This window comes from Salvia splendens, chromosome 1, assembly GCF_004379255.2.
Source record: "Salvia splendens isolate huo1 chromosome 1, SspV2, whole genome shotgun sequence".
Classification (NCBI taxonomy): Eukaryota; Viridiplantae; Streptophyta; class Magnoliopsida; order Lamiales; family Lamiaceae; genus Salvia; species Salvia splendens.
This window is the reverse complement of record NC_056032.1, coordinates 32398730-32412172: the sequence shown is the minus strand read 5'-3', so window position 1 is coordinate 32412172 and position 13443 is coordinate 32398730. Positions and strand designations below refer to the sequence as shown.

Below are 13443 nucleotides of genomic sequence, written 5' to 3'. Positions count from 1 at the left end.
GATTCCCGGCGCTGGCCGGTCCGCTCGCCGAACCATTGCAGCCGGCGAGCGATAAATCGGCGAGCGCACGCTGATTTTCGGGCGCTGGCCGATGCGCTCGCCGATCGGCTGGCCGCCATTGCAGGCTCCCGATCGGCGAGCGATCGACCAACCGATTTTTTAAAAAAAATTAATATAATTTTTTTTAATTAATGTACTTTTTTTAAATTTAAATGTTATTATTGAATTTTCCCGTATTTGTGTGGTAAATTTAATTCCGTATTTTGTGTGATTGATAATTATTTATTTTTTATAATTTTGTTAATGTGGCTAGCCTATTGTTTGTCCAGTTCCTTGTTTTGATGATGTGGCAGGAGGAGTTTTAAAGTGTTGATTATGTGGCAGGAGGAGTTGTGACTGGCCTATGGCTTGTCCAGAACCATTGGAGATGCTCTAAGTGTCCAAAATGAAAAGCTCTTGTATAGTAAGTCCAATAAATATAACGTAATTATTTTAAAACTTATTAAATGCATTAATTACACCTCATCGGCAATTCATTCGGTCGTTGGAGGGAAACAAAAGTGAATTTGCGCTTAAAACTTGCGTTGCAGACGACGAAAAGCGCAATTCTCAGCTCCAAAAATTTTGAAATGCTCCCGCGCTCTATTTTCACACTCTTCAACATCCTCCTCCTCCTCTTCTCTCCCTCCATTTCTTGTTCCACAAAAATGGGGAAGCAAAGCAAAGCCAAGAAGCAAGAACATGTGGGAAAAGGAAAAGTAACGCCAGTTCAGATCGCTTTCATCGTCGATCGGTATCTGTCGGACAATAATTACATCCAGACGCGCTCCAATTTCCGATCCGAAGCATCGCATCTAATCGCCAAATCACCCGTTCAAGAAGTAATATGATTTTCTCATACTCCTCTTTGTGTTTCGTGCTTTAGATTTTCGGTTTATTGATCTGTGATTTGATAAATCGTCCAGGCTCCGAAGAGCTTGCTCAGTTTGGGGGCGATTTTGGATGAGTACATCACATTGAAGGAGCAGAAGGTGTTGGTAGATCAAGAGCGTCTCCGATTGGAACAGGAGAAATTTCGTGTTCAGAATTTGCTCAGTGGAATGCAGGAGGCTATGAATGCTTATAATAGCACTGGAAGTAATGTTATTACCCCTCCCCCACCGCTGCCGCCGCCCTCTGCTTCGGCGGCTATGACTCCTCAGGCTGAACTCGCCGTCGGGAGGCCTGCAGGTACCAATTTTGCCCTAATTTGGTTGTATATCTCTATTGCGAATTTGGATGTCTCTATTTACCCTAAAAACCTTTTTCTGTTGAAAATGTCTCTCATGTTAAAAAACACAATCTTCATATCTACTTGTTTATCGATCTGAACTGTTTCAATACTCCTAAACAAACTCTGAATACCTTCACCTTGTATAAGAGAATGTAGTTTAAAATTAAAATAAACTAGATACTGGATTTGCTGTTGACTAAGAAATGCTCAGAAATCTGCACTAGCCTACTTGAAATTCATGCTTTTCTTTGGAGTGATGCCTGTGTTTGTTATTCAGGCTATTATCCTATGTACAACACTCCAGCTATGATGTCTACATCCAGGCCGTCGAATACTAGGAAAGTTAGCACACATTTATCCACTCCAATCACAAATCAAGTTCCAACCAAAAGAAAAGAAATCAAAGATATCTCAGATGGTGCTGGAGCTTCTAAGAGGACTCGTAGAAGTAGTACACAGTCTAAAGGTAAATTATTTATTTGGAGCACTATCATGGTTGTGGTTAAAATGATGTTAATGTGCTGTATTTTCTAATTTCTCAGATGCTAGCATGGTTACACAATCAAACAATGTTGTCAAGAATCAAGAAACAACTGTGACAAATTCTTCTACTCAGTCGTTTGCTTGTGATAACTCCAACAATGGATCACAAGTTCAAGGAACTAACGTTGTGAAATGTCTTTTCAACCAAGAAAGTTCATCAACACGAGTACATTCACCCGTCCCAAAAACACCCCCACTAGCATCTCCTTCTCAAACTGAAAAGTCCAGTTCCCCTTTAGAAATTTCAACTGCCACTTCCAGTAAAGATGTTACTCCCCAACAAATTATCTCTGCTAACCGCACAATAATCTCCTCAGAGACCATACGCGTGAGCCCTAACAAGCAAATATCTTATTACTCAATAGAGAGAAATCATGTTACTTGCTCGCCTATTAAGTCAAATTTGAAGAGGTCCAACATGAAGGACCATGTTAAGGGAAGGCTTGATTTTGGCTCTTCTGAAATGCCAATGATCATGGAGAATCAAACAATTGATGGTGTTGGTTTCTGGGATTACAAAGATAACTACCGGGCGTAATACAACCCAAAAGAAAGGAAAGGAAGAACTGAACTTAAAAATACAACGTATAATCGAAACTACTAAACCAGTGTGATTAGCCGAGTCGAGGAGGCCTCTTCCCGCAAGACGAGATACGCCCCGGTAGTGCTCTTCGGTTTGGCGTGTCGTCCCCAAAGGTAAAACGGCTACGTCTCTATTGATGCAGCACCGCAATCAACAGAGCTCCGGCGAACTGGATGGAGGAGAGGGCAGAGCTTCGACAGAAAAAACTATGCAGGGAGAGGGAGAGAGCTTATGATGCAGAATGCTTTTTGAATTGTGTAGTGATGCATGGAATGGCTGGCCTATTTATAGGCTCAGTCCACTGCAGGGGGTCAACAGCCATGATGGCTGTCATCATGGCAATTCGTAACCGACGTCGGTTACAGACGTGTGGCAGGAGTGTGCCATCCGTGTGTGGAGCGTGTGGATTTCTCACGTGGCAACCGTGACTGTGCCTCGCTTGACGACGTGTCAAGCCACTTGGATTGCTGACTCGGCGGTGGTCCAAAAAGAATAGTTTGGGCCAAGCACCAAGCCCAAAGACCACCCAAAGACCAATTGCCAAGATCCAAGTCCAAGATCAAGATCAAGATCGAGATCGAGATCGAGATCGGGATCGGGATCGGGATCGGGCTCGGGCTCGGGCCCGGGCCCGAGGCCCGAGGCCCGCGGCCCGCGCCCGCGACCACGAGCACGAGCACGAGCACGAGCACGTGCACGGGCACGGGCTCGGGCTCGGGCGGGCGGGCGGCGGCGGCGGCGCGCGCGTGTGCGCGCGTGTGGGCTCTTTCACCCATCTTGGTCCACTATAATTATTAAGTAACATAAAGTCACTTAATTTATACACATTAAAGATGTGTTAATCCTCCAATGTGGGATAATTAACACTAGTTAATTATTCCCTAAGCTCCATCTCCAAGCTTTAATTAAAAGCTAATTATGCCCAACTTTAATCCACTATTTCTCACTCACCGGAAATCGGATTTGAGAAAGTGAATATACTACATTTACCTATGTAAAATGTAGATCGACGCTATGTCATTTAATTTCACAAAATTAAATGTCTCGTCACATTTATTATTTGGTCAAAATCCATTGACCGGGCATATTTAATCCATGATTTTTACAATCCCCCACATGAGTGGAAATAGCCGAATGCATATGCATGCAGACACAAGCTCAACCCTCGCGAGGTATATAAGCATAAGGATAGGTAGTTGTTGACTTTGAACCCTCCATAGTCGACACCATCGGATACACAGGCGGCTTAGTAGCGCGATGCTTTGAACTAATCCCCCACGGCGTGCACCGAGACAATGGTGTTAACACTTAAACACCTCAACCTCATCCGTTCTCACGTTTTGTGTCCATTGCGGTCTTGGACACCACTTTGGATTCATAAGTGCGTTTTTTATGAAGCGACCACACTTCGCACTTACGTAGGTGATTCTTAGTCAAGTACCTTGCCATACTTGGTCTCTTTGAGAATTCCATCTCTTTGAGATCCTTAAGAACCATTAAAAGTCATAGACTTAGCCTTTACCACGAGGCAAGTTCTCCAACACTCTATTGCTCTCTAGGGAATAGATATAGTTTGAGTGTTTTTCCATGAACTCTCATAGCTTAGTTGTCCCTTTGAACCAAGTTCTTGGGATCTCCAGTCATCATGGTTGGGTTACCACTATGACAATTCTTTAGTTTGTGGATTTCAAACCTATTCCCTCTAGCAACTTATTCATTTGATCACGGTTTAACCCTTTGGTTAGCGGATCCGCTAGATTATCTATTGACTTCACATAGTCAATTGTAATCACCCCTGTTGTGATCAAATGTCTCACGGTGTTATGTCGTCGACGTATATGTCGAGACTTACCGTTATAGAAACCATTGTTTGCCCTTCCAATAGCCGCTTGGCTATCGCAGTGAATCAGCACTGGTGGCACTGGCTTAGACCAACATGGAATGTCTTCAAGGAAGTTCTTAAGCCACTCGGCTTCCTCACCAGCCTTATCCAAGGCAATGAACTCCGATTCCATTGTTGATCGGGCTATACAGGTCTGTTTTGTGGATTTCCACGATACAGCACCACCCCCAATAGTAAAGACATATCCACTTGTTGAAAGTGAGTCTCTATTATCGGATATCCAATTGGCATCACAGTACCCTTCAAGCACCGGGGGGTATCTCGAGAAGTGTAGCCCAAGATTTTGAGTGTGTTTTAAATATCTCAAAACCCTCACAAGAGCTCTCCAATGCTCTTTGCTTGGATTGCTCGTGTAACGACTTAACTTGTTCACGGCACAAGCAATGTCAGGTCGAGTGCAATTAGTCAAGTACATAATGCACCCGATGACCCGTGCATACTCTTCTTGTGCAACGGGCTCGCCTTTGTTTTTGCTCAAGTGAACGTCGAGTTCAATTGGAGTCTTAACCGGCGCGCCATCATAGGCTTTGAATTTATTCAATATCTTCTCAACATAATGTGATTGTGTTAAGATGATTCCATCATTCGTTCTTAAAATCTTCATTCCAAGAATTACATCGGCTAGACCCATGTCTTTCATGTCAAAGTTTCTCTTTAACATGGCCTTTGTATCGTTAATTACTTGAGTGTTGCTACCCAAGATTAACATATCATCAACGTAGAGACACACTATAACATGACCGTTATTAGTGCTCTTGATGTAGACACATTTGTCGCACTCGTTGATTTTAAACCCATTTGATAACATCACATTATCAAACTTCAAGTGCCATTGCAATGGCGCTTGTTTCAATCCATATAGGGATTTCACGAGCTTGCATACCTTTTTCTCTTGTCCAGGTACTACAAACCCTTCGGGTTGTTCCATGTAGATTTCGTCTTCTAGTTCACCATTCAGAAACGCGGTCTTTACATCCATTTGATGAATCTCGAGATTGTGCAATGCAGCAATAGCGAGAAGCACCCGGATAGATGTAATCCTTGTTACAGGTGAATAGGTATCGAAGAAGTCATGTCCTTCTTTTTGTTTAAAACCCTTTACTACTAATCGGGCTTTATACTTATCAACTGTTCCATCGGCCTTAAACTTTCTTTTAAGAACCCATTTGCATCCTAAAGGTTTAGCACCTTCGGGCAAATCAACCAACACCCATGTGTGGTTTAGCAAAATTGAATCAATTTCGCTTTGAACAGCTTCTCTCCAATGCAGCCCGTCTGGGCCAGCAAAGGCTACTTTTATCGATGTTGGTTCTTCATCCAACATGAAAGCAATGTAGTCAGGACCAAAAGTTTTTGGTGTTCTGACTCTATTACCACGTCTTAGTACTGTATCTTTTGGATCGGGCCTTGCACGCTTGCGCGATTCAGGTTCCGCATCTGTTGATTTAGAACTAGTGGCTTCTTCTTCCACTTGTTTAGAACTAGTGGCTTCTTCAATTCTTGTCTCAGAATTGGTTGATACTTTTTCCTTATCTTTGCAAGGAAAGGTATTTTCGAGAAATACAGCATTCCTCGACTCAATTGTTGTTCCTACTGTGATAGTCGATATTTCAGACTTGTGAACAACAAATCGATATGCACTACTGTTAAGTGCATATCCAATGAAGATGCAATCAACCGTCTTAGGTCCGATTGTAACTTCTTTGGGCGGAGGAACCATCACCTTTGCCAAACACCCCCACACTTTGAGGTATTTGTAGGATGGCTTCCTTCCCTTCCACAACTCATAAGGAGTAACATCTTTTCCTTTGAGAGGGATTTTATTCAAGATATAGTTTGCTGTCAAAACAGCTTCCCCCCACATGTTATGTGGTAATCCTGAACTGAGTAGCAGTGCATTCATCATCTCTTTTAGAGTTCGATTCTTGCGTTCTGCAACACCATTGGATTGTGGTGAATATGGAGCAGTTGTTTGATGAATTATACCACTTGCGTTGCATAACTCCTCAAACGGGGCTACATATTCGCCTCCTCTATCGCTTCGAATCATTTTGATTTTACAACCAAGTTGATTCTCAACTTCGTTCTTATAATTTTTGAACGCCTCTATTGCTTCATCTTTGCTTCTTAAAAGATAAATGTAGCAATATCTTGTGCAATCATCTATGAAAGTGATAAAGTACTTTTTACCACCTCTAGTTTGCAACATCTTTAAATCACATACATCCGTGTGAATTAATTCAAGGGGTTTTGTGCTTCGTTCAACCGAGTGAAACGGCAACTTAGTCATTTTTGCTTCAAGACAAATTTCACATTTATCTTGGATATCCAATTCATTAGCCTTTAGTAAATCTAAATTTACTAATCTTTTAATGGCTTTTGAATTTACATGTCCCAATCTACAATGCCACAAATTTGAAGACTCAATCAAATAAGAGGAAGTAGATGCTTTATTCTTATTGGCCAATGGCTTCGCAACACTTCGAGTTGCTACACTAAGCTTGAAAAGCCCATCGGTTACATAACCTTTTCCGATGGATTTTCCAAACTTATACAAGACAAACCTATCGGACTCAAATACAAGTTTAAACCCTTTATTAACTAGTATTGATCCTGACACTAGGTTCTTGCGGATGTCCGGGACATGCAGCACATCCTTCAAAGTGATAGTTAGGCCAGACGTCATCATGAGAATCACGTTGCCAACGCCGAGGACTTCGGACGATGCTTGATTCCCCATGTTGATCTTCCTCCCTTCAACAGCAGTGTAGGAGGCAAACTTGCTCCTGTCGGAGCAAACATGAGCAGTAGCGCCGGTGTCGATGTACCAGCCTCCCTTGTTATCAACAAGGTTAACCTCTTCAGTGACCACTGCAATGAGGTCGTTCTCATCCCAGTCCTTGAACTCCTTCTCAACGACGTGGGCTGCCGGCTTCTTCTTCTTACTGCGGCAGTCTTTGGCAAAGTGGCCCGGTTTGCCACATTTGTAGCAGTCGCCTTCAAACTTCCTTGAAGGCTGCTTTCCCTTCCCTTTGTCATTTGGACGGTTTGGGCGAGGGCGTTTGTTGGAGGGACCGCCCCGCTCCAACAGGTTGGCTTTGGCTTCATTTGGGGTGAAGCCTTTAGCCTTCTGATCACTTTTGCGCACGTCTGCCTCAATGCGCAACTTCACGATCAAGTCTTCAAGGGTCATCTGCTTTCGCTTGTGCTTGAGATAACTCTTGAAGTCCTTCCAACTTGGAGGGAGCTTGTCAATGATCGTGCACCTTAGGAATTTATCGGGCAAGGTCATCCCTTCAGCCACTAATGAGTGGATGATCATTTGGAGCTCTTGGACTTGCTCCATGACGGGTCGAGAGTCGACCATTTTGTAGTCCATAAACTTGGATGCTACAACTTGTTCCGTCCCTGCAGCATTATCTATGCTATACTTCTTTTCTAGGTTTTCCCACATTTGTTTAGATGTGGTTACATTGGAGTATACATTGTACAAACTATCATCTAAAGCACTTAGAATGAAATTTTTACAAAGGTAATCTCCTTTCCTCCAAGCTTCATAATCTGCCATGACTTCGAGCCTAGTCTCTTGGTCGCTTGGTGTGGGCGGCTCGTTCTCCGTGAGGAAGTTGGCGACGCCCAATGTTGTCAAGTAGAACAACATCTTCTGGTACCACCGCTTGAAGTCAGATCCTCCAAACTTTGGTGGCTTCTCGGCAGGTGGCATCATTCTTGGTGCCAAAGGTGCCGCAGTTGGTCCTTGGAAGGAACCAATTCCGTTGCCCCCGAAGGAGCCAACAACTTGGTTGGGCATAGAGCCCCCACCATTCATGTTGGGCATAGAGCCCGCCATGGTCGTACCAGCCCCGAAGGGACTAGCACCCGCATGAGACCCGAAGGCCCCAGCATTCGTGTTGATCCCGAAAGATCCAACACTAGTATTGAGCCCGAAGGCACCAACACTCGATCCATTAAAGGATCCGAAGGAACCACTAAAAGTGGAACCAACCGAACCACCAAAGGTGGAACCAGTGGACGCCCCGAAGGGGTTGTCCCAAACCCAAGGGACGGTGGATGAAGCGGCTGGGAAGCCAGAAGTTGGCATCATCGAGGGAATCGATGAAGTGTTGACCGGTCCAGTGGTCGCCATGGTGGAGGGAATGGCGGCGGCGGTGGTGGCAGCGGCGGTGTTGGAGTCGGTAGACATCTCCAGCAAAGGTGTTTAATATTTCGAAAGTTTTAGTTCAGTTTAGAAGTCCAAATTCCTTCAAAGGCAAGTTATCTCGTCTTGCGATTGTTGGTTTCTGGGATTACAAAGATAACTACCGGGCGTAATACAACCCAAAAGAAAGGAAAGGAAGAACTGAACTTAAAAATACAACGTATAATCGAAACTACTAAACCAGTGTGATTAGCCGAGTCGAGGAGGCCTCTTCCCGCAAGACGAGATACGCCCCGGTAGTGCTCTTCGGTTTGGCGTGTCGTCCCCAAAGGTAAAACGGCTACGTCTCTATTGATGCAGCACCGCAATCAACAGAGCTCCGGCGAACTGGATGGAGGAGAGGGCAGAGCTTCGACAGAAAAAACTATGCAGGGAGAGGGAGAGAGCTTATGATGCAGAATGCTTTTTGAATTGTGTAGTGATGCATGGAATGGCTGGCCTATTTATAGGCTCAGTCCACTGCAGGGGGTCAACAGCCATGATGGCTGTCATCATGGCAATTCGTAACCGACGTCGGTTACAGACGTGTGGCAGGAGTGTGCCATCCGTGTGTGGAGCGTGTGGATTTCTCACGTGGCAACCGTGACTGTGCCTCGCTTGACGACGTGTCAAGCCACTTGGATTGCTGACTCGGCGGTGGTCCAAAAAGAATAGTTTGGGCCAAGCACCAAGCCCAAAGACCACCCAAAGACCAATTGCCAAGATCAAGATCAAGATCAAGATCAAGATCGGGCCCGGGATCGGGCCCGGGCCCGGGCCCGGGCCCGAGGCCCGCGCCCGCGACCACGACCACGACCACGACCACGACCACGACCACGAGCACGACCACGAGCACGTGCACGGGCACGTGCACGGGCACGGGCTCGGGCTCGGGCGGGCGGGCGGCGGCGCGCGCGTGTGCGCGCGTGTGGGCTCTTTCACCCATCTTGGTCCACTATAATTATTAAGTAACATAAAGTCACTTAATTTATACACATTAAAGATGTGTTAATCCTCCAATGTGGGATAATTAACACTAGTTAATTATTCCCTAAGCTCCATCTCCAAGCTTTAATTAAAAGCTAATTATGCCCAACTTTAATCCACTATTTCTCACTCACCGGAAATCGGATTTGAGAAAGTGAATATACTACATTTACCTATGTAAAATGTAGATCGACGCTATGTCATTTAATTTCACAAAATTAAATGTCTCGTCACATTTATTATTTGGTCAAAATCCATTGACCGGGCATATTTAATCCATGATTTTTACAGATGGCAACTCAACATCTGAATCTGAGAAAGAAGGGGATACTCTTGACTTGGATTTCTCGAGTTTAGACACTCTTGGTTTGGATTTCAACCTTTCGGACTTTCTGTTGGACTTTGATATTGGAGGTGACTTGGCTTCATCTTCGAGGCAAGAGTTAGTTTCTTCACCGGATACGTGTTCAGGGTAATTATTTGGCATTCTCTATGAATTCTCTTCGTTATCAAAATTGTTTTCTCAATAACCTAGTCTCTGTGCCCCACCGTTTCAGGTCACCTCTTACCTCTGGAAACATTGAAATGGGTACTACACAAATCACATCAGAATATTCCTCAACGATGGCAGGACTTATAGGGGATACAAATATGAACTTAGCTGGTAAGAAAAGAATCTAATGATTTGAGTAATTTTAGTAAGGTCTTGTGTTTCTTATTTGAAATGCTGAAATTTCTTTCATGATTTACTTGTAAGCAGGTGCAGATTCTGTTTCAGCTATGCGATCTGTCACCAAATGTATAACAATAGTTAGCCCTGGTAATTTTCCACCCCTATTATGCTGGTTCACTATATGTTGTGATGCATTGCTCTTCTTGAAGCATAGTTTTGCTTTGTTTGCAGTCAAAAATCAGAGAATGAACTCTGCTCAGAGTAACTATTTAATAGGCCATGATTGACACTAGTAACCTCTTCATCCCTATAACACTGACAAGCTACAAGGGATTACCGACAACAACATTCACATTTGTGGTCTAGATTTGCTAGAATTGATTTATAGTTAATGCATGATGTAAATGCACTAGTATAATTATTCGTAGACGTAGTATTCTAATCGTGTTCAAACATTGACGGTGTATAGGAAAGAAGTTAATCAACAATGCATGAATGAAACATCTTTTGTCTGGATTTGGTTCTCATCTCATACAAAATCACACTATTTGTCAGACAAGTATGTTACCAACTTGTCAATCTCATCTGGGCACCCAATGTATATTGGAGTGCGTTGATGTATCTGCAAAAGACACATTTTATTAGTTTCACTACATGTCTAGTTCAAGAAAGCTGTTGTAATCTCAGATGCATCACCTGATCAGGCTTGATATCTAGTATTCGTTGTGTTCTGTCTATTGCCTTTCCCCCAGCTTGCTCCACCAAATAGCTCATGGGTGCACATTCATACAACAACCTCAGATTACCATTTTTGCTGTTATTGTTGTCTGGATTCCCATAGATTCCCCCCACCAGAAGCATTCTGTGAATCTCCCAACCGGACGTCCTACATAACGGCCTGAGTACGGCTTCCCATTGGGCCCAGGTTTCCTCAAGTCATCTAGATACTTCTACAGCTTGGCATCAAAAAGGTCATAGTTGCCTTCATTGAAGGAGTAGATTCTACCAGCATTTGGAATCTTGATGTTTGCATGGGTCAGCACGAATTCACCGTAGGCAGTGTCTAAGGTGAAAGCATACACTCCTCTCCCTATGGAGAGCGTGAAAACAACAGAGCTCGAGTACAAGCAATACCTTGCAGCCAAAAGGTTGCTCCCCGGTTGGCAGACACTGACTACGCACTCCTGGCCATCTTGGTCGAGCTACCGACAAATAAACATAAGAATATCTGCAACAGCAAGACATGTAGTACATAATAGAGTTTGTATGTTATTACCGTGGAATCATCATCTAGGTTGACGAGGCATTGCTTGTCGGGGCCATAGATTCTGAAAATGGAGCCTGTAGTCATGCTAGTATCGTTATTGGCAGAGCCGTTAATGGGGTCGAAAACTACAATGTAATTGCTAGAATAGGTCTCTTCTACTGCAACTGGGACGTCTTCTTCTTTGGATGCTATAATACCAGTCCTCTCGCTGGATCTGAGACAACTGCAGAACAACTGGAAACCTCGTAGATAAGATATGAATGTTGCCTGTGGTAGGGAACGGTTGGGCAAATTGAGCGGATCAAGTAATATCAGATTATCACCGATCGGGTGGACCAGTTAGCAAATGTCGTTGCCACTTGATCAAGGCGTTCTCGCTCTCGCTCACCACCAATATAATTTATAACTCCCAAACTCGCACTATTTTAACAGGAAAGCGGCAAGAACGGGGTCGATCTCACAGAGAAACCGGTGTATCGAGTGTGTGAGTAGTGAACAGGGTTCGGCTACTGCCACGCTTTAAGTTGGGAGTTTTTACGCTACTGGATTTATGCTAGGCAGAATGTAAACTAACTACTTGATCAAGCTACTCATCATGCTGACACAATTAATAGATTAAGTAAGCGACAGACGGAAATAAGAACTTAACTACCTAAGCATGCTACGAAAAACACAAACACTTTGCCATTCATCATGATTAAACACTGAATCAAAGTCTAAAAAGCGAAACTGAACTGGAACAGTAAATAAAATGACGAAAACGAAACAACTCCGATTTTTTTATCCAAAGCTCAGAACAGTGTGGTGAACATGCAGAATACAAAAAGATCAAAACTTGAACTACGGAACAACACTGAATTTATACTAAGCTAACAATTTCAGAAAGTAAGAAAGTGAGTAAGGCCGAGGAGCTCTCGGTTGGAAACTTGGGACGGCGCCGAACAGATATTAAGTATTTTGTCGCACTCCCTTCGGTCGCTCTCTCTCTGACTGGACCTTTCTCTAACTAAGCTATCTCGGAACTGGAAACTAAACTAAAAAAAGAAACTAAAAGGAAGATGCTAAAAAGAAGATGCTCCATTATGGTGGCACATGTTCTATTTATAAGCTTGCCGCAATGACCTCCAGCTGGATAACAATCTCGAAAGAGGATATTCGCTCACGCTGTGATCGAGCGTCTCATCGATTGATACGTGTCTTCCTTCTAGAATGACGTCACTCCTCAATAACAGAATGATGACTCAGCTCTGTCCTTGCGTCTTGCGTTTCAGCACGTGTCCCCTTCTAGAACGTCGTCCTTGATAACATAATGATGATCACCATCCAACTCATTAGCCTCACGTGTCCATCTTCTAGAAACCGGTGGTCCCCGCCTAACTGCTTGATCACCCCCTTGATCATTTCAGCCGATTTTTGGCCTTTTTCGCCTTTTGTATCAACTTGATCAGCTTGGCCTTGTTGCCTTGGTCAAGCGGCATTCCTGCACAATTAACACTCGCTTTGCGCGATAAACTGATCAAGTAGCATACATTTTACCCCTAAACCGATGCCTGAAATAGGTCTTATCAGTCTGTAAATGTAATAAGTGTGGGCATCTACCTCATTGGAGATGACGTCGAGTTTCTTTTGATCCTCGCCTTGGATGTTGATGGTGCCATGAGCTCCGGTGAGGTTGAAGACGCTGGAGCGTTGGAGGAGCGAGGCGATCTGTTTGCAGGCTAAGGAGATGCTGGAGAGGACTACGGTGAGCTCGGCATCGATGTGGCCTGCTTGTTCCTGCTTCAGTAGCCACGTCGTCAGGTTTTCTATTTCGTATTTGTTTATGCTCTTCCTTTTAGCAGCCTTTGTTGCTGGCAGTGCTGCTGCTATTCCGATCTCCACAGCTTTGCAACGTATTCCATCTCGGGGGTGGAGAGTGGTGGCGGTGGCGGGTTGTGTCGTGCGGTGGGGACGTGATAGGCGGGTGGTGAGATGGGAGGCTGACCTCAGGCTCCTCCACCCTAGTGCTTCAGCCAT

At 44.2% G+C, this 13443-nt stretch overlaps 1 protein-coding gene and 1 pseudogene across 3 annotated transcripts; one reads left to right on the top strand and one right to left on the bottom strand.

The window, feature by feature from the left end:
• Nucleotides 1-601: 601 nt before the first annotated feature.
• Nucleotides 602-10663, top strand: LOC121798360. Of its 3 annotated transcripts, none has more exons than XM_042197341.1 (7): nt 602-881; nt 966-1230; nt 1551-1739; nt 9779-9959; nt 10045-10151; nt 10248-10307; nt 10392-10663. In XM_042197341.1, exons 1-7 carry the CDS (start codon nt 630-632, stop codon nt 10445-10447), a joined length of 1110 nt encoding a protein of 369 aa, XP_042053275.1. In that variant the 5' UTR covers nt 602-629; the 3' UTR covers nt 10448-10663. The 3 variants fall into 3 exon arrangements, with proteins under 3 accessions (XP_042053275.1, XP_042053267.1, XP_042053262.1); XM_042197333.1 differs by having other exon boundaries at nt 10245-10307; XM_042197328.1 differs by lacking the exons at nt 9779-9959; nt 10045-10151; nt 10248-10307; nt 10392-10663 and adding an exon at nt 1816-2388.
• Nucleotides 10664-10704: 41 nt separating this feature from the next.
• On the bottom strand, nt 10705-13443 carry LOC121773398 (annotated as a pseudogene).